Source organism: Pararge aegeria, chromosome 3 (genome assembly GCF_905163445.1).
Source record: "Pararge aegeria chromosome 3, ilParAegt1.1, whole genome shotgun sequence".
NCBI lineage: Eukaryota > Metazoa > Arthropoda > Insecta > Lepidoptera > Nymphalidae > Pararge > Pararge aegeria.
In genome coordinates this window covers 17,308,090-17,330,803 of record NC_053182.1, presented here as the reverse complement: position 1 = coordinate 17,330,803, position 22,714 = coordinate 17,308,090, and the positions used below count along the sequence as shown (strand labels likewise).

The 22,714-nt window shown below is 35.3% G+C and overlaps 1 protein-coding gene across 1 annotated transcript in view; it reads right to left on the bottom strand.

Annotated features, from left to right (window-relative positions):
• Nucleotides 1-22,714, bottom strand: part of LOC120637480 — a 160,652-nt gene that overhangs the window by 56,243 nt on the left and 81,695 nt on the right. The window contains exon 3 of the mRNA XM_039909344.1: nt 13,458-13,561. Within this exon, the coding sequence (XP_039765278.1) occupies nt 13,458-13,561 (104 nt within the window). The remainder of the gene's footprint in view (nt 1-13,457; nt 13,562-22,714) is intronic.

Genomic DNA, 22,714 nt, shown 5'->3' with positions numbered 1-22,714 from the left:
TAAGCGTTCCGGTATGATGTCGCGTAGAAACCGATTAAGGGGTATTGGTTAAATATAACTGCCATACTCCCTAATACGTTAGCCCGCTACCGTCTTAGGTTGCATCATCAGTTTCCAACAAGTGAGATTGCCAAGGGCTAACTCGTAGTGTAATAAAAAAAAGCCTCATAAGAAATCTGAGGTTTACTACGAGACACGTGCGGTTCGTAAAGTTTCAAAAATCATTAATCGGAAGTTGTATGCTAATAAAATCGAGTAACCGGTTCTACAATGTATGAAATAACACTTACTAACTTGATAAACTGTTACGAAATTATTAGCGTTCAAAGAAACCCCAGGTACGTTATATAGATACATACTAAAAAGCAACATGGATCACAACCTCGTAGTGCTAATAACATTTGCTTAAACAAACCACGAACAAATTACGGTAAGAAAAACATAAGCTTTGAAGGAGCATTAATGTATAATGAATTACCTAACGGCATTAAAATAGAACAAAATTTCAATATTTTTAAGAAAAAACTTAAAACCTTTGTAATTGACAAAATCTGAGTGCGGTCCTGGCTATGTATGACAGTATGAAGTATTTATAAATTTACCCTCTAGTTTTTTATATAATTTCTGATTGTTTTGTTTGTAGTTTAAATAATACCTACATAAAAATAAGTTGTAAATATTCTCATTGAGTGAAATTGTAATTTCTTTTAAGAAAATAAACGTCTTTAACTACAGATACCTTGATCTTCTACTGTTTAGTCTGTAAAAGAATTGTTAAACAACCTTTATTCGTCTACTTAATTGCTTTTCCCGTTGCTACGGTGGGTGACCTTGACCCCGCCCGCTCCTCTAGACGTAGACTGTCTACGAAGGCATTAGGGTGAACATGCATTTGGAGCTTTCCTATTCTTTCCTACTATAGCAGAGTATAACAAGCCACATTTCTTTGCGTTTGTGGCCTATGAGAAAGACTTTGATTCGGAGAAAACCTGGGCCATATTCAATACTTGGATGATTACTCCGAATTGACTACCGGTACATCCAAATATTGAAATAATTGTCCGGAAACGCCACAATGTGTATGTTTGGAGTATCTTTTTCTACGGGATCAAATCAAATCAGAAATGAAGAAATCCGTGGAAGAACTAAAGTTACCTGCATACATGCAGAGTGCTAAAGTTACCTCACGATGTTTTCCTTCATTGTTGAAACAAGTGATATTTTAATTGTTTAGAACGCAAATATTTTAGAAAGGTTAGAGTTCTGTGCCGGATATCATCTCATTAGGATGCTCCGGTATCGGAGCGAAACGTGCGTAGAAAGTTCATTGCCGAAGATCTGGTGTGGAGTATAAAGATGTAACGAATTATAAATTACATCTTACAGATTTTTCCTGCTTCGAGGAGTATAGCAAATAAAGCTTAATTTTTGTAGTATATCATGGAATTCTGCAAATTAAAGCCTGTTTCTTTCCAATATTTAAATCATAACGATTTTATAAAAGTTTCACGAATGAACGAACACCACTAAAAGTACATAAAACAGAAACTGTTAGTACTACTGAGTATCTGGCAAAGTAAAACGGGAAAAGAAACTGTCACTTTATTGCTTACAACTCTATTAACCGTAAACAATTAATCTTGATAATCTACCATTGCGACAACGCAAACTTTTAACGACCTTTGTGATAATAAAATGTCAAGGTTATTTTGTAAATTAACTTTTCTTTTGCCTTTTACATGCAAAACCTTTATAAATGAGGTTTGTGTTTTTCCAATAGCATTTCAGGCAATCCAGCCAGTCTAATATCCTATTGAATTGGCACTGGAATATTTGAATTCATCATCATCATCATCACGTCAACCCATTACCGGCCCACTACAGAGCACGGGTCTCCTTCCACAATGGCCACACGCCGTATTCCACCACGATGGCCCAGTGCGGATTGGTGGACTCCACACACCTTTGAGAACATTATGTAGAACTCTCTGGCATGCGGGTTTCCTCACGATGTTTTCCTTCAATATTTTATAAATTATGTGCGTTTTATTTTTAACTAGCGTACCCAGCCCGCTTCGCCGGGCTAGATTTTACTTGCTTTGCTTTATTTTACTTAAACAATTAACTAACATCATTAAATTTTTAATTTAAGTCTCATTATATATCAAATCATTATTTCTCTCCGTATTCATTCTCTTCTATTCTCTTCTCGAGCGGGTGAAGATCATTATCTACACCTATGTACACCCAACAATAGAATATAAATAAAAGCTGTATGTGACAGTTTGACAGTTCAAAAATAGGAGTCGGTCCAGCCCTATTCGGAACATACCCACACACTTTCTCTTTTATATATATATATGCTTTAACGTTAAAGGAAAAAATCGCGAGGTAACCTGCATGTCTGAAAGTTCTCCATAACGTTCTCAACGGCGTGTTATGGCTACTAATCCGCATTTTGCCAGCGTTGTGGACTGCGGGCTAATCCGTTTCCATTCTGAGAGAAGACCCGTACCCTATAGTTGGCCGGTAATTGATTGATGGTGATGATGATAAAAGATTGAATAATTTAAGCCTACGCGTATTTTACGCGTGTAGTTGATGTCCTGGAAAATTTCCCAATGTTAATAGACAGCGTAGTTCGCTCTATTTTTGGCACAGTAGTTTTTGGCAGAGGTATCTTATCATTACTTTATGCCTTGGTTTTTTATTATTATTCATTGCCCAATATGGTTGTTATATAATATTTTATAATCAGTATTAAATTTACTTGCAATAATTACATAATGTATATACTTATTCAATCTAACAAAAACATATAAAAACCATATTTTACGAATAGCAACACATTTTTCGTCACTGACCTAATTCGCTTTTTGGTTTTTTTTTTTATCTTATGCAAAAAAAAATTTTTTTTCACGAAATTTTGTGAAAACTTACCTTTTTATGTTCTAAAGACACTGTAATGTTTTTGATTTGAAATATTTATCTTTTCACCTTATTTTGACTTAATATCGAAAAAACACCCTAATTTTCAATCGAAAATTCTCGCGTCAAAATATCAGCTTTTTAAAACAAGTTGGGGCGTTTTTTGTTCGTTGAAATCTCTTCTTTCTGATAATGTAAAAAAATAAATACATTACTAAGGTAAATGTTCTCAGAAAATGCAAAGAAAAGATCAAATATGAATCCTTCAAAAATATCGTTGAACTGCTGCATTGTTTTTCTGGTTGCGATACAACATCTAGATTTGCCGGAAAAGGAAAGAAGAGTGTTATAAATTCATTATCAGACGATAAAAATGTGTCAAATTTGGCTAATATTTTTTATAAAAAAGACACTAGACTTGAGGAATTGAGATAGTAATGGCTGACTTCAAAGTCAACGAATTCACTGGCATCGAAATCAGCTTGTTAAAACATTTCCCAAGGTCGCTAAGTTAATGAAAACGAATAAAGCCATGGAACAAATCTGCAATAAATAATATTCAAGCCCCAATCAGGCCCCTAAATTACTTCTCCGCTTTATAGTAACGCATGTTCGATAACATCGCCCATGAAAATCAGCAGTAATATATTGATATATGAGCTTATTATACGATCGCAGAGGCCCTGCGATATTAGGATTATGGAAAATTATGTGCCGTATAATACAATGGTTGATCTAAGGATAATTGGCTTACTAGCCTACAGAACCGATTACATAAAGGTTTTTAAAAGCAGACTGGTATTTCTTGAGTTCAGTAGCTTTGGTAACAAATAAACCCTTTGCGGGTAGAATTTTCATAAAACCTGAAACTTTTTGATTACTAAAAACGATGTAACTTAAAAACTGAATAATGCTGTAGGGGTAAAATTTTCAATGTTATATATCCAATAGCCTTGTCCAAAAAATGGGCTAGCAAATGCAGAAATGATCCCCAACATAACTTCTTGTAGAATTGTTATAAATCCTGAAACATGTAATTTAACATTTTCAACCTGAATACCAATTCTCATCGACATAAAATACGGTTAACACCAGTTATAACATATGAAATCAATGTTTAAAACCGATGGACTTTAAAGCAAATTTCATTCCCTACTAAGGACCTTACTACCCCTATAAAGGCCAAATGGTCAATCATATAGCTTTGCACTAAAAATGGACTATCAAATGCAGAGAAGATTCCTCAAATCCGAGGATGCTTCCTGAAATTAGCGCCTTCTTCCCAAAAAATAAACAAAGAGAACAACTTTTCAAATTAATATAAATGTCTATTTTCCATTGATCCTATCTACTACCTGGCGAAATTCCACTTCAAAACTCATAATCGATTTCCATTAAAAAAAAAAAGAACTTTTCGGATTCGAATTCCAAATTCACATCGCACGTGTTAACAATAATAGACGCAATTTACAAAACTCTTCAATCCCGACGTTTCGTGGTAAACGTGTCAATATATCGACGAGAAGGCAGATCCAAAATAGTAAGACCCATAAGTGTGGTAGATCTGTTTAATTTTTGTAAAAGAATAATAGGGAGGAAGAGTTCCCCGTGGGCTGGTTTACAGAAATGGCACGGATTTGCGAGGGGAGCCCGAATTGCTACTGCATCATTCCGCTTATCGAGTGTAGTCACAATTTGAAAGAAAGAAAACATTAATGTCACAAAAAAATGTGCTTTATTTTTTAAGTGTTAAAGTTTAATTATTAATTGTATTCTTAGTAATTTTACTTCCGATACTATAATTTACTGTTATAATCAGAATGAAAGTTGCAAAAGTATACATTTGCAATACTACTGCTAAATAATTTTTTGTTTAATGATTTTTTGATATAAAATTTTACAGAAATCAAAATCGTCGAGAACACAGTGAGAACCTTATAAGTTAATAAATAAAATAAATACATAAATATACTACGAAAATACACACATCGCCATCTAGCCCAAAAGTAGCTTGCGTTTTGCGAACTAAGATAGCTGATAAATATTTTTATGAACATAATACACATAAATACGTATAATATACAGATAAACACCAGACACTGAAAAACATTCATGTTCATCACACAAACATCTCCAGTTGTGGGAATCAAACCCATGACCTTGGACTCAGAAAGCAGGATCGCTGCCCACTGCGCCACTCGGCCCTCAGTTGCTAATGTAATTTTTTATTCTGCATAAATATTTCGCAATAATTTTAAGACAATCGAACGACAACCTTCTAGGCTATTTTTATGAGTTACATCACTCTAAATACGAATAGCCCTCTTTTCAAAGAATTAGGAACAAACAGAAACCATGTACACGACTAATATTGAAGCATCAAAAACCTCTCTACTTTAGTAGTGTTACTCGAGCAGGCGGTTAGTCGTCATTCCATTAAGCAGTTGACAGTAATTATATTAACTCCAATGTCCTAAACGTTAACCATAAAATGGGGAACATGAGAGTTTGTGAGATAGAAACTAGCGGATGTGAAGTAAGACGTGCGCAGGGCGTTGTCACTGTTTTTGGACACAATGCACTTCATAATGGTTCATAATTCATAATTCATAATGAATTTTTTGCATAACCTGTGTACATATAATGGTCTTATGAGCTAAAATTGGCTTATAGTTTGCCGTTTCAGGCGTGCAATACAAGCTACTTACATTAAAATAAACTGGATTAAAGCAAATTGCACATGTCATATTTAAAATAAAACAAAAAATTATATAATTTAAATAATTATATCAATTGTTATGACAAATGTTATTTTAAAAATTTATTTTTATTTTTATTATTATCATTTTAAAATGCTTTACTCAATATTTTTAGATTATTAATTCATAGCCAACATTTCATTTACTGAATAATAACAAGCTTACATACTGGGGCAATTCGAAAAATTCTATGTTGTTTGTAATATAAGACAGAAATTCGCTTGTGTCCGCAATTGGCAAAAGCCGGTATAAAGACTTATCATATATCGATAAGTAAAATCGATACAGACTACCACATCACTACTTCCTCGACGACTGAGTGAATGCTTTGTACGTAACTGTTGCATGGTTCCGAGTTCTACCCTCGTTTAAATTACAAATATAGGGTTAATATCATGAACAGTTAAATGCATTTAATTTTATTAATAAACGTATGTCTGTACGAAGTTCTACGTAAAGCGAGTTATTATCATCTGTTATGTGCCTCAATGAGTTGTGAAAAATGTTTAGTTTATATGTTGTAAAGATTTAAAAAGGTGTTGTAACCCGCTAAACTGTAAGTAATATATTATTTACTAGCTGTCCCGGCGAACTCCGTACTGCGGATTTTTTTTTATGAATGTTATGTTTTAATACTTTTTATCCTATTCCGGTCTAAGAGGAATCAAAAAAATCAAATATCATAAAAATTTGTCTAGCCGTTTTTGAGTTATAAATGGTGTAACTAACACAACTTTCTTTTATATGTATAGTAGATTTGTTTAACCTAGGCTAGTCACCAGGATATGAACTGTAATACAATTATTTAATTAATATCTAAAGATATTTTTAAAACAAAACAATACAAACGGAATAATAACACTTGTTCAATAACCACAGCCAGAGATCCCTCCTAAAGCTTTTAAGTTGTAAGTCACGCAAAGCTGGAGGCAATTTGTTATATGTTTTTACGCACATGGCATAACTTCTTTTGAGGTAGAGTTGGGTTTATTTGTAAGTATTAATCTGCTAACATGTACATATTTCTGTGCCTCGTTTCTTATAGGCCTGAGGTATATTGAGCTTAAACAGACAATGCTGCGTCAGGTATTTTGACAACAACTGAAACCAATGACGGCGTAATCTCTTGCACTTAGGTAAAGTTTCATCCAGGTACTGACTTGGGTCAACATTACATAACAAACGCAATCAACTGATGTGATACAATTCGGTCATAACAACCTTCATATTCATATACATACATATATAATTCATGATGTCGTGAGATTCAGAAATGCCTTTGCCCGGCTTCAGAAAGCAAGCTACAGAAAAAAAAATCAGTACAATTTATCTACACACGGCAGAAGTGTAGCTTCTGAAAACTAGCCTACGAGAAATTGAGGTGGATGTTGAGTATCGGAACTATTGGGATAAATGTAAGGTTTATTATTTAGTTTCCATGGTAACTAGAATAGGTAAAAAAAAATTATAATGTTTTCTATCTCACTTTTTATCTAGATATAATTTGGTTTCCTTGGTAACTTAAATAGGAAACAAAATGTGTAATGTGTTCTATCTCATTCTCTCGCCGGCTGACGAGCCGGCTCCTATATTTATATTTTTTCGTTTCATCAAGTTTGAAATCACAACGATTCTAAAGAAGATTCACTTCAAAAATCATTTCATACATATTTGACAGCCGATTTGCAGTGGGCATCGACTCTGCTTCCCGAGTCCAAAGGTGTTTTTCGTGAACGTGTTTTCAGTTTTTGGGTGTTTATAATACTATAATATACAAATTATAAGTATTTATGTATAATATTCATAAAAATATTCATTAGTCATCTTAGTTCACATAACACAAGCTAAGCTTACAATGGGGCTAGATGGCGATGTATATATTGTCGCAGTATATTTATTTATTTTATATTAATTATATATTTTATTAGATTATAGGTATTTTTTTTCATTGTTAAGATAGATAAATTGCATATGGAGGAGAGCGGGTACCCTGAGTTACAGGTTTTACTTTAAAACTTACTTCAGGATTCCCAACACTATTTTAAAATTACTAATATTTCAACAATACTTTTTTCGTTATTTTTTATTCATATAACTAAACAAATGCCAGACTTTCAAACAAGCTTTGACCCCTTATTTCATCTGTAGATTAATTTCAAAACCTTCTTTGCGAGTGCATTCGTCATTAAAATAAACCTCGTCAAAATTTCATATTTCTAACCTTATAACAGAGTGAATTGTATTTTAAAAATAAAACTGTTAGAATAAAAATGAAGATAAAAAACCCCCCCAGCGTTTTAGGCTGTGCAGTTAAATCAGTAAGCCATGAACAGTCATAAATATACCCCCATAGATTTAGTCTTCAAAGACGCTAGAATATATTTAAGTACCGCAAATATAAGAGTCCAAAAAATTTCTTCGTTCAGAGTTAAGACTACGGATTACGAAATAAATACGCTGTCAGTAAATAGCCCTCGTTAGTCAGCACGTGTATCAAATTGCCTTTGACTGGCACGTGGCATACTAACGCGGGAAATCCCTGGGGATTGCCGAAATCAAGTGAAAGTAGCGTTTGTGGGAACAAAATGTTGATAGTTTACTTGATTCGATCTTTTTGGAGCATTCGTGGGAAAAATCTCATGTTGGTATCCTTTTTAAAAGAATTGAATTTCTTGAAAAACTTACATGTTTAAATAATACTGCTTTAAGTTATGGTAGTGCCTAAGCTCCCAAATAATACTGCTTTAAGTTATGGTAGTGCCTAAGCTCCCTTATTAGGAAAAATAAAGGTATATGAGTAACCAAAATTCAAAGAGAGCTCAGTACCAGCCTGAAGTTACTGGCCCACTACGGGGCACGGGTCTCTGTCCACAATGAGAAGGGTTTGGGCCATAGTCCACCACGCTGGCCCAGTGCGGATCAGTGGACTTCACAAGACTTCGAGATCATTATGGAGTACTCCCAGGCATTCAGGTTTCCTCAATAATTTTTTTCACCGTTGAAGCAAGTGATATTTTAATTTCTTAAAACGCACATAACTAAGAATAGTTAGGGGTGCGTGCCTGAACTCGGTGTGTATATATATGTGTTTTAAGAACTCGGTGTGTGTGTGTGTGTAGGTGTGTGTGTGTTTTAATCATTACATGAAACATTTACCTAAGCTATCACTTTCATCCCGTACTTGAAAAAGCTACAAAACCTGTAAAATATTTCAAAGACGCTGTCGAAATCCTCTCCTACTCTTAAGACCTCCTCATTTCTTTCTTGTAAAAACTTAACCGTCTATACTGTGTAAAAGATAGGAAGTATAAACTTTGAGACAACTTTATGTTCTTATCCTTAATAGAACAAGAGTGTCTTTGAATTTCTACCTGAGTGCAGAGCCAGCAATTTTACTTGTAACTTTATCGCTTTCTTTGCGGAAAATATAGATGAAATTTACTCTACTTGGAGATTAGAGAACTCCTTTGAAGTTTCTGTTTGTTAAGGCATCCATACACGAGGCAAATCAACAACTATCGCTTCGCAATTTATCGCAATAAACGTTCTGTTCTCCAGCAAATAATTTTAATATCTTTAATTTACTTTATGTTGTTTAATACTTAGAAAAGTTTTTAATGCAATCATATGTGGGGGCACGATAAGTCGGTTGACTACTTATGTGTCTTTTATTTTCGTAATGTTACAGTGACAGTAGTGGGCTGGTAATGAGTCGATAATGATAATGATGATGAGTTAACTGCCAAATATAAATAATTAGTTATTTATGCAACTGCTGTATAATGAGTTGTATTAAAACACGAATGTGGGATACCAGTATCACATGAGTGTTTTAATCAACAGTTGAAAACCTCTTTGAAAGATTCTGAATCAGTTTAAAAAGCCAGTCCTAGTAAACTTACTGAGTACATCCACCTTATATCATGCATTACTGAGTATATACAATTAAAATAAATATTCATTAAAGAGTTAATTACTGTCGCAGTAATTTACATTTTGTATTTGGCAAGTTGGAATGTCCCGATCCCAGTGTACTCGGTGGAATATTTATATCTGTCGGCCGATAGGCGCAGTTGGCAGCGACCCTGCTTTCCGAGCCCAAAGCCGTGGGATCGATTCCCACAGCTGGAAAGTGTTTGTGTGATGAACATGATTTTTTTTCAGTGTCTGGGTGTTTTTATGTATATTGTAAGTGTTTATGCATATTATTCATTAAAATATTCATCAGTCTGTACCCATAACACAATCAACGCTTAATTTGGGGCTAGATGGCGACGTGTGTAGTGTCCTAGCATATTTATTTCATTTATTTATTTGCCATTCACTATTATTATTTTCTAAAGAATTCGAAAAACATAATTTTAAATTTAAAAGTATTTCATATAAAATATCTGGTAGTGTGCTGCTAAAACACGAATTGCTTATTTTTTGTAAATAAAATAATAATGGCGGGGATTCGAATATCCTATTTTTTTACGGCGCAGCGCGGCATTGTACAAAACACGCGTGTGAATGACAGTGTTCTTTTTTTGAAATTTATGCAGATACCACCTGACCTCTATTATGCATAGCCTCAAGTATATATAATAGTAAAGTCAGTGGATAGTAAAACCTTTGCGCAGAAGGGATCGAAAAAAAAAACAAAGGAGTGTTATAATGAGATTCTGTGCAACATTATATCACTCATTTGGGTGGCATAATGGTTATTCAAGCATTGGGTGTTTTAATTTTGGCAATAAGCTAACTGTTTCAGAACATTTTAAAATATTGGTATAGATAAAATAAACGGTAAAATGCATTTTATTACACCGTCACCATTAAAACTCCCCAAACTAATATTATTTGGTTCGAAAATTGCATTTAATAACTAACAATAGCCTCTATTACGTATCACACATTAGCCAAATAAGGGTAGCTATAGACATTGCCACTAGCATAAAATAAGCGCGTTTACCCCAATATCAGTCTATTATACGTGCGTGCGTTTTTGATGAGCGTGACGTCACGTTGTCACACATCTGTCCGTGTATTGATGGGAATCAATTTCACGCCTCGTGTTGACATGTGTTATAAATGTTATTTAGTTTAAACGAATGGGATAGGGAGGTATTTCATGGACATGTGGGCATCTTTAATGCAATTACATACAGCAAGGACTCTATGGAATACCCTAATTGTGGTCGGAAATATATACTAGCTGTTGCCCGCGACTTCGTCTGCGTTTGATTTTGTTTTTTGATTCAATTTAGTTGTAGTTGTAAAAAAATTTAAAGTATTCCGTATCGCTAAGCCTTAAATGACGGGTTTGCTGCTGTCCGCTGAGAAGAAAAACTACTTAACCGATAAGTAGTTTTTGCGTGAAAGCGTAACAAACAAACTTACATTGACATTTATAATATTAGTAGGGATAGGGATATAGGTAACCCAAATAGGAAATAATGTTGAAGAATGCATAAGTATATTTCATAAGGAATCACCCTGTAAAAATATGAAATCAAAAGTAGCATATTTATGTTTTCACGCAAACAAATTCAAAACATTCTAATTCTACTAATGAAAAAAGTAAAGGTAAAACACCTGGTTTAGGATTTAAAAAAAATACATACATTACGGGATTGCATTAAGGATGAAAGTTTATTTGTTAATAAAGAAAAGATCAGTACAATTAAAAAAGTATTCTTCGTATTATTACCCCAATACCCCACCCCAGACAGGTTATAGGGTTTTAACATCACGATATGACCCTTAGAAGCCAAAACTTTCGTAGTACTAGAGCAGAGGCCGAGTTGACGCGGTGGTTCGGGGTATATCTTTTATAAAATAGGGAAAAAAGTTTGTATGGAAAACTTATCAGAACGTCGCGAGGAACCACTAGTTAAGTAGGTATATTAATATCTTCGTCTAATTTAAATAGATATGTCGGTATCTAAGTGTGCAAGCTATATATATAAAAGAAAGTTATGTTAGTTACACCATTTATAACTTAAGAACGGCTGGACCAATTTTTATGATATTTGATTTTTTCGATAGACCGGAATAGGATAAAAAGTATTAAAATATAACATTCATAAAAAAGAAAATGATCCGCGGTACGAAATTCGCCGGGACAGGTAGTTTTAATATAAAGGTTCAAATGGGATAATGTTTATATCATATTATAATCTGACCCTCATAATATATTCTGTTTTGTGGAGCCATTTTAACTAGATTTTAACGCCTAATTGGGTCGACATAAAAGCCCCTGAATACTAAATTACTTTATTAAATATCCTGAAACTTTAGTCGTTACATATACATATTATGAATATTATGAAGGGAACGTTATTTAGAGTTTATGTAATTTTGCATTCGATTTCTCATTTTTACACAATATTTTTACTATGACTATCATGAAATGAAATGAAATGAAATTAAAATACACTTTATTGTACACCTAACAGAAATTAAATTATAAACAAAAACAACACAATAAAACACAGGTACAATGGTCTAAAAAGCGATTTCTGCCAGGGTGCCAGGCAACCCAACAAAGGAAAGGGAAAAAAAACACAGACTTAAGGGTTAGGTTGTACACAAGAAGCAGTTACCAAATTAAAAATAAATATATATTCCAATTATTATATCATACAAAGTAAAAGCCTACAACACAAAGACAAGTGACTCAGAAGGAAAAAAAAAATACTAATTAGGGTGGCATTAAATGTTATTTAAGGAGTCTCTTGAAAATCGGTAGTAACTGCGCGCGCCTCATTTGAAAGGGGCGGGAGTTTCATAGCCGAACAGCTTCAACTGAAAAGGATTTGCAATAGAAAGAAATAGTACTTCTTTCTATTCTAAATCCTTTTTAGGATGAGAGGAAAGAATTATTAGGATAAGATTATCTTCAGTACGGAGAGAGCGACAGTGAGAATCACTGAGAAACTCAAACCGTTCTTTAAGATATGGAGGAGTAGCTGGAACACAGTATAAGAGAGACAGAATATGAATATTCCTGCGAAGGCGAATTGGAAGTCACTCGAGTTTGTCGCGAAATTCTGAAAAGTGGTCATATTTACGAAGGCCAAATATGAACCGTATGCAAATATTTTGAATGCGCTCGAGTTTATTAAATTGCTCCATAGTTAAATCGCAGATAGCAAGTATCAGCATAATCAAGAATTGGAAAGAGGAGAGATTGAGCTAGCGCAATTTTAGTTGGTATGGGTAGGAAATTACTTAATCGCCGAAGAGTACCTACAGCTGCAAACATCTTCCTGCTCACCTCACTAATCTGGGGAACCCGAGAAAGAAATCTGTCAAAAATAACCCCAAGATTCTTGACTGTGTCACTAAATTGTAATTGGACTCCATCAAACAACAGAAGGTAGGACAGGTCCAGGTAGACTATCCGTGAAATTAAGTTCTGTCTGCCTATTATAATTATTTTTGTTTTAGACGGACGGATTGTTTTACCCTGAGTCCATAAGTCTGAGTCCCTGAGTATCATGTGTGCGCGAGGGTGTGTATGTGTGGGTATGTGTGCGTGTGCGTGTGTGTGTGTAATTAAAGTATTCTTTGCCATGTTATATGAAAATAGATCCAAAATGGTTAGTTAAATTTTAACGACTCCTTAAAATGAGCCTTGACTAGTAGAATATTAAACACTACCATAAATCTAACTCGGTTTCTATCAAAATGAACTAACTGCCTAAGAGTTTTGAAACTGCGCCTCCACGTGGTGCGGTGGTGTCGATAAGAATTTCGCGACGAAGAAAAAACGGGAAGACTTACCATCAAAACAGGCGTATTTGATATACACGATTCCAGGAGACCAGCTCCTTGAGGGAAGGTAGTCCTCCGCAAGTACGAAGCTGCAGTGGTTCACTCCTGTACATCTGTAATACAACAATAATATATACTTAATATTAACTTTAGGTATTACTTGGAGGGTCTCTATGTGATCGAATTAAAACAGGAGCCCCGTTAAATAACCAGAATTGCCGACATAACTAACGAGTCGTTAAACTAAATCGTAACTTTTAATGAGAAGGATTTTTAACTTGGAGAACCAATGGGATGGTTATACGTGAGCTATGGGAATATGTAAAATTAGGAAATGCAGGATCTTTGTGGCGCCATCTAGTTGGCAAATGTAGAGACCGCCATACGGTTATTGCAAGGTGGACGCGGGAAGTAACACGGACATTGCACGGACATGACAAACCAACAGGCTCAAAGCGGATAGCGGGCCCTAGCCCCTACAAGTGCTAAAACAACTAATAGCTGATGGTGAAGACCACAGATGTCCATCGAAACTATACAATAATTAATATAACACGGGTTTCGCTCCTGTAAGTGTATATGGTTGATACGCGATTGATGCGCCTCACAATAAAAGAGCTGATGGTGAAGTGCTGGGAGAACTGCTCAACCATTAAGGCCCCAGTCTCGGGAAAAGCAATATTTCGTAGGTTATGAGCAGTAGAGCAAACCGAAACAAAAAAACGAATGGAATTTTTTTTAATCAGAAATAAACGGATTATTGTTAACATCTAAACAGCAAGAAATAAAATATGTTCTACAACATTTATAAGTAAGTATCCCAAAAACTCTACTGCTACTAAATAGCCTTCTAGACCGTTTAGGCAGCATCATCACTATCACGTATGATATTAGTCGAGCTGAAATAAAAACAGTTTAAAAAAAGAACAGCGCGCTTTCACTGTGAGTTTAAATTTTCCGTTCATTCCAGCAACAATTGCAACGAAATTACATGCATTTTCCGAAAACCGTTCGAGAGATATGGCTTAATTTCCTCGTACTGCGGAAAACGGACACGAATTTCTATAGTTAAGAGTAGCGCAGACATGCGAATAGACATTTACCTATCTGTTTTATTTTTCAATAATTGTTGTATCAGGGCAAGAAATAAAAGTAGAAATATTCACACTAAACGGTTTTAGTTGAATTTTGAAATCAGTCGCACTCGCACCGTGTACGCCATTACCAACAAAACCTCTTAAGACCCCTGACAGCACTCTAACTACCTCTCTCCCTCACCCATATCTTCGCTCTCATTCCTTTCATATACGTTCCGTTCCACATAATTGATGGACAAAGCAGATGGTCCTCCTGAAGTCAACTGAAAAACCATCGCCATCCTACATAAAGTACATATTAGTAGTTATAAATAAAAATAATAAATATAATATAATACATATAAATACTTTTAATATACAGATAAACACCCAGACACTGAAAAACAATCATGTTCATCACACAAACATTTTCCAGTTGTGGGAATCGAACCCACGGCCTAGGACTCAGAAAACACCCTGCTTTCTGAGTCCTAGGCCGTGGGTTCGAAAGCAGGGTGCTTTCTGAGTCCCAGGCCATGCCCACTGCGCCAGTCGGCCGCTGCTCACTGCGCCAGTCGGCCGTCAGTAGTTAGGATAGAGGTTTCGCATCTTTTCTGTCGATGGTAAATAAAAACGGCAAAACTGTCTAGTCTTAGGTCTGAGTTCTCCGAACGCCATTAAAATTAATAATAAGGAAATGACTGGCTTGAAAATTCTAATATGAATGATTAATGAATCTCGTTTTGTCCGGATATGAAAACGAAGGGCGCTTTCAGAAGTTAGGCCAATACCTAAGGGGTTTTCAAACGATCAGAATTTTCACAATGGTTACGCCTACCACGCCTTTTAAAAATATATTATGTAACTTAAATGTATAGAGGTTATCGAAGAAATGCGGTTATACCGGATATTCGTTATCATCATTATCATCGTCAAAGTCAAAGTCAAAGTCCAAAATATCTTTATTCAAGTAGGCCCATAGGTGGCACTTTTGATGCGTACATAAGAATTACACGGTAGTGAGATGTGATGTGTGATGAGTTTACGAATGTGGTTATCGCCAATAACCACATTCGTAAACTTAAAACTAAAGCTACGAGGTTTCCAAACGCGTCCTGGTCTAAGAAGAAGCCCACAACAAACTTAGCCGGGTGTTTTTTTTTTCTATCACCATCTCACAATGTCATTTTAAATTATTAGAAGAGCAACCTGGTTAGAGCAATAATTTACGTTACGTCACTTTAACCGATGGAAGTGCACTACTGGACATTGTATTTTTTTTAATCCTACTAACAAGTTAGCCTTTAACTGCAATCTGGTGGTAAGATGATGCAGTCTAAGATGGCAGCGGGCTAACCTGTTGGGGAGTATATTAGTCATACCCCTAATAGGTTTCTACGCGACATCGTACCGGAACACTAAGTCGCTTTGCGCCACGTCTTTATTGGGTGGTAACTAGTCACGGCCAAAGCCTCTCACTAGATTCAGTAATTACAAATTCCATATTTGCCCTTGCCGGGAGTCGAACCCGGGAAATTCTACTTAAATTCAAGCGCTCACCGTTGCGCCAGGTAGGTCGTTTCCAGCGGCTCCCAGCGACTCGTCTGATGTCGTCTATCCACACTGTTGGGGCCAACCAATGCGTTTACCAGTGCGGGGTCGCTAATCCATCACCTTGGGACCCCAACGTCCGTCGGATCTCTGAGCTATGCGCCCCTCTCAATGCAACTTCAGATTCGAGACTCGCTGAGTTATTTCAGCAGCTCTAGTTTTTCTACGGATCTCCGCATTTCTTATTCGAACAAGTAGACATATTCCCAACATAGCTCTCTCCATCGCCCGCTGAATAAGAGCCTCGCGCTCGCGGAGCCTTTTGGAACCATTCGTGTGCAAGTCCAACTCGGACTTAGCTGGTTTTTATTTACTCCGGTTTTTAAAAGCGGCACGTACCGCTTGTATGTTAAACGTAAAATTCAAAGTGGCCCTAAACGCTTGTTCATCAAGTGGCCCGATATCCCGATAAGTGCATGATTAATCGCTATTACTAAAGTAGGGACTCTTCCGGAAGTGTGTTACGGTGTATGACGTCATTTCCGAATATGGCGGCGTTTAAGCGCCTTTTTCCGTTGGTCGCGCGCGAGCGCATAACAAAAAAGGGGGTTTTATGTCCCGTCACGCATTACAATAATGTTTATTATCTGATAATTTTGTTTGATTATCAGTTATGTTTTCTAATCGCTTGACAATAAAAGTTAGTCTAAACACGCGCAAGGCGCAAGGTGGTTCTATACACGTCACTGGCAGACTTTCACGATTATAATTTCATTGGCCGCTTAACGTTTTATCCGAAGGGGGTAGACAAATCCAATTTCTAAACTTTATGCTAGTATTGAGCAGCAGAAAAACCCAAACTAACAATATACCTAACAATGTTTGGTCAAACTAACAATATACCTAACAATTTTTGGTGAATCGAACTCAGAACCCAGCAATCAAACAAGCTAACCACTAAATCAAGGATCCATTAAAAATTGGATAGAAGCAGGCATTGCTTTGCGGAATTCCGCGATATATTATGAAACTAAAGCTTAATTTTCACTTCGTAAAGCAATAATTGTAAAGATCTGTTAGGTGTGAAGTATAAAGATTGAAGTAATTATAAATTACTAGCGATTGCCCGCGACTTCGTCTGCTTTTGATTTTGTTCTTTGATGTAGCATTCAATTTAGTTGTAGTTCTAAAAAAATTAAAGTATTCAGTATAGCTAAGCTTTAAATGAGGGGTTTGCTGCTGTCTGTTGAGGAGTTCTGTCCTCTATCTCCAACCACATTCATGAGATCTACACAAAGTTTGGGCAAAATGAAGCACATATTGTAACCTCTAAATAATTATTTAAATCGGTTATAATTTGGCGGAGTTATGGTGTAAAATCGTCAAACACTTTCATATCCCCTCTCCCAAAGGAACCGAGCTTAATGTCGGGATAAAAAGTATCCTATATTACTTCTAACACTTCCAAGAATATGTGTACAAAGTTTTATGAGGATCGGCTAAGTAGTTTTTGCGTGAGAGCGTAACAAACAAACTTACATTGACATTTATAATATTAGTAGGGATTATACCATACATAATAAATTATTCTCCTGCTTTTCGAGTTAAGCTAATTAAGCTTAATTTCATAATATACAAGGAGAAATTCGTTTTTTTTTAATGGTTATAAACCACCGCCTACATATATAGCTACAATTCGCAGGGCAAGTTAGAAACAAGCCTTGACATCAACCTGAGGCATAAGTGATAAGCCAGAACAAAATCTGTTATTAAAAAAGTATAGTCTTTGATAATAGAATATAATAAATAAATAAATAAATATACTATGGCAATACACACATCGCCATCGAGCCCCAAAGTAAGCGTAGCTTGTGTTACATATTGTGAATATCTTTATGAATACAATACACATAAATGCCTGAAGTATGCTATCCTTTTGTTTTCCTTATCCTAAGGTTGCCTGGAAGAGATCGCTACGAAGCGATAACGCCGCCTTTTGTATACTTCTTCTGTCTCTGTTTTTTTTATTCTTCTTCTGTATTTTTATTTGTGAGCAAATAAAGAGTTTAAATAAATAAATATTTATAATATATAGATACAGATAAACACACAGACAAAACATTCATGTTCACCGCACAAACATTTTTCCAGTTGTGCTGCCCACTGCGCCAACCGGCTGTCATTAAATAATTATTAAAAACTAGCTGACCCGCGCAACTTCGTCTGCATCAAATCGGTTATTATCGGATTTAATATCTTTTAGCATTTCTGTACCCGTAGTAACGTCTAAACGATAGGTCGAATTTGAATAATTTAAAGAGAAATTATTATTTATTTGGATCTGATAGGAACGATCTTATCTATCTTAAGATTGTACTCGTGTTTTGATTGACAAATTATAACAAAAAGCGGTTATTGTTTCCTAACAATTAGGCATTTAGCCTCCCAGACTTTTTTGTAGTTAATAATGATTACTTTAATCCATCCATCCATACATCCTTACTGACAAACTTTCGCATTTATAATATAAGTAGGATGGTACGCATGCATTCAATCGCTGTCCTATATGCTTTGCGACTCGCTGTTATCTGTGAATAGTTATGTCCTTTATCTCCGACAATATTTATCCGATCTTCATTAAAATTACACAATACATGCTTGGTAGTATACGCTTTCAAATAAAAAAAGAATTATTAAAATCGGTTCAAATTTAACGGAATTTATTGTTTATCGGGATAAAAAGTACCCGGAATATCAGCTACCACTATACCAAATTTTATTTGAATCCGTTCAGTAGTTTTCACGTGATGCCCGGACAGACAGACAGAAAAAAAATTTAACAAAAATCTGTTTTGGACTCAGTATCGATTATAAAGCATCCCCCGGTCAAAATTTTCAAAATATTAATATATTTTGAAAATTTTGACCGGGGGACGCTCTGTGCTGAATGAACAGAAATCTTCCAGTTACAGTTTTATTATAAGTATAGATAATTTATTATTAAGATGATTTATTATAAGTTTTATTATAAGTATAAATATTATTTAAAATAATAATTATAGTCGTATTTTGACTAGTAGACGACCACTATTCAATTTAGAACAGTAAGCTAAAGAGGGCTTTGAATTCGCTTACAAATCACTACTAAAAATAGACATCGTCAAACAATCTGTATCTGCATTCGTGCTTTATTTGTGTCAAGTACCATTCTTAAGATTCTTTTGGCTATTCGTTTTTCTCTACGTGGCGTTTCTGAGAAACTTGTTTCAGATATATAAAAGTGTGATTCCCGTTTTCATTAAACCTAGGCATCGCCTAAATCTTTAGGCGACGTCTATAAAAAAACCTTTTCACCGACCCTTAGGTGATAGCTATTGGTTGACTATTGGTGATCTATCTAGGCATTGCCTTGTCCGATGTTAGTGAAAACGGCCATGAGAGTCTTATATTGCGCACTGCATGTAAGTCAGTAACATTTGCGAACAAAAATTGATCCTAATCTATAAATAAAAATAATAATCTAAAAATATAAAAGAAAATTGTGTTAGTTACACCATTTATAAGTTAAGAACGATTGGACCAATTTTTACGATATTTGATTTTTTTGGATTTCTCTTACACCGGAATAGGATAATAAGTATTAAAATATAACATTCGTGAAAAAAAAATTAATCCGCGGTACGAAGTTCGCCGGGACAGCTAGTATTATATAAAAAATCTGTTAAACAACTACAAAGTAAGAAATAAATATTTTATATTAATAAGTAAGTATTATATACAACGTGTAAATGAAAACCGAAATACTTCGCTGGCTTGAGAGGAACGTTATGTACTGTCTCTGAGACTTATCTGTGAAACCGAAAACCCAATAGTTTTTGAGTAAACCAGTGCCATAGTTTTTACTAAAAGAAATCAGATACAGCCCTAACGTCACATGCAAAATTAAAATCTTGTGATTCCTGTCACTTTATTAAGTACGCATCGCGTAGCGTAGTCTAGTACTATGTGCGTGTCGGTCTTTTATCTTCAATAGGGTTGCCAGAAGTAAACACTAAGATTGTTTTGAATTCTTTTTTATGGGAAAATAAATAAGAATTCTTTTGATTTCATATTTTAACAAGGTGATTCCTTATGCACCCTTCAAAGGTTTTACGTAATTAGGTTACACGTTGTATATTAAGATTTATACTAGCTGCTCTTTTATACGTACCTAATTTAAATTAAAAAATGTCGTTCATAGGCTTATTAACCGCGGGACGCAGCTTGTATCTATATAAAAAGATAAACAAATGGTTCACGTGGATACCGGGGCCTAATGCTCATCTTTTGGCATACATATAACAACCTCCCTGGTGCAGCGGTGAGAGCTGTGGAATTTAGATGAGTGTCCCACTTTCGAATCCTGGCAGGGGCCCTAAATTACTTAAATTGTAAATTAATTCCTGACTTTCTCTAGTCTGGTCTGGTGGGGCATCGGCCGTGGCTTTTTACCTCACTTTTTTTTTTGTCGTGGTGGAAAAGCTTTATGGCTCTGTCCTTTTAGGCAGGACAGAGGTTATGTGGGACTCGTTTAACCGAACTAAAAAACACCAAGGCATGTCCCTCTCGTTTGTTCTATTGGACGTCCGGGGAACCGGTTGTATACTTCCCAGACGGCTTGTTACCACCCTACCGACAAAGATATGACGCTAAGCGATTAAGAATCCCGGTACGATGTCCCGTAGAAATCGAATGTGGATATAACGCCCAGACTTCTAATAGATCAGTCCGCTACCATCTTCGACTGCATCGTAACTCACCATCAGATGAGATTGCTGCCAAGGGCTAACTTAGTCTTTAAACATAGTATACAAAAAATGCAACAAATTTGGGCCATAAATGGAAATAATAATAATAATGTTTATTTCCAAAAAATCTTAAGTCTAAACATAGTAAAAGGTTTTCTTATTTTATAGAATGGGGCATCCATGAAATCTTAAATAATTATTTTAGTACAAGCTTCTAAAGCTAAACTAAGACACCTTGTATTTAAGCTTCAATGCCTTCACCACCTAGGCTTTTTGATTATTTTTAGCTTAAATATCATACATGCAGTTATGATATTATCTAAATGAATATTAAATATTGAGTGACCCAGCGGGGAGCCGCACCAGTAGCACTACGTACAACGGGAGGTTCCGGCCGACCAAGTACGGAGACAAGCCCAGAGAGGGAAGAAGAAGAAGAAGAAGAAGAAGAAGAAGTATCGACAACCATAGAAAGGGTATTCAAGAATACAGTCATAGCGCAACTAAAGAAACAGAAGATTCGCTACAAACGTAAAGAAGCCTTTACGATTGCAAATGTCCATTTTCATGGAGTGAAAATAAAAAAAGAGTGCCAATATAATAAAGTTTTATCCTTGTTGGGTATCCAGGTTGTACAGAGGCTAGGGTGTACTGAGCTATCAGATTGGCACGCATCCAAACGTATAACGGAACCGGATATGTGTTTTTTAATTATATTTGCACACGTTAGATAGGTCCGTTTTAAAGTAAAATTACTAAAAAGCTGTGTCATCTCTTATTTTTAATGTGTTATTATAATCATACTGCAATGTTTCCTACTACATAACGCTTATACAGTCGCTATAAGACTAATAAAAAGGCACAGGTGCCATGGCGATTATAAAGAGCGGAAGAAAAAGTATCTAGAGCTTTTTGAGACAGAGCTCGTCCGAGGGAGTACCGCCATGTTAGTTTTTACGCAGTATTGTTGAAGGGCGTGATAAAAGGTGTTATAAAACATTGATAAGTTGTTGGGACATCCTATTAAGTAAGTAATATACCTTTGCCAGAATGTCCCGCCTTTTCGTATAAAATCTGGTGTGTGTGTATGTGTGTGTGTGTGTGTGGGTGTGTGTGTGTGTGTGTGTGTGTGTGTGTGTGTGTGTGTGTGCATAGCGCTGTCTCTAGAAGATGGTTTTCCATCTGCTTGGTCCATCACATGTATTACCGTATAAAAAAAACGCCATGTGTATACCCGCTCTAAAGGTACCAGTCCACGCCTTAATTAATAAAATCGGCTAATGATTAAGAGACCAATAAACCGTTATCAAGAACCTTGACCAAAATTAATCAAGTTAGAGTTGAATCACGCGATCTAATATACGGTTAACGAGGAAATTAGGAAAGAAATTAAAAAGTCAAGTGTTACAGTAATTGTAAAGTGGGAATATAATGAAACTTGTAATAACTATAACTTGATATTTCTCGGGTATTTTATAAAATTGTTTAGCATTTTAACGAATGAAATGTGCGAATAATGCTTATTAAGTAATTAATAGTTTTTGAGAAATAATTAAAATTATATTAAATTCACAGAGAACGATTATGACATTGTAGCATTCGATCATTTTTATATAAATACGGGTGTATTTTCGACACACTTCGGTCTTGTGAGAGACTCGACGGCGCAAAGATATATCCCGGTGTCAGTTATCATAAGTCTACTGGGAGTATTTTAGAATCACTAATCTGCCAATGCTGAGCAGGTTCTTCGATACATTTTGGCGGCTTAAACACACAAGAGTGCACTGAAATCATATTTTCACGTACGTATTTTTTTTTTATTCGAAATAGACCTATAGATGGCGCTTTT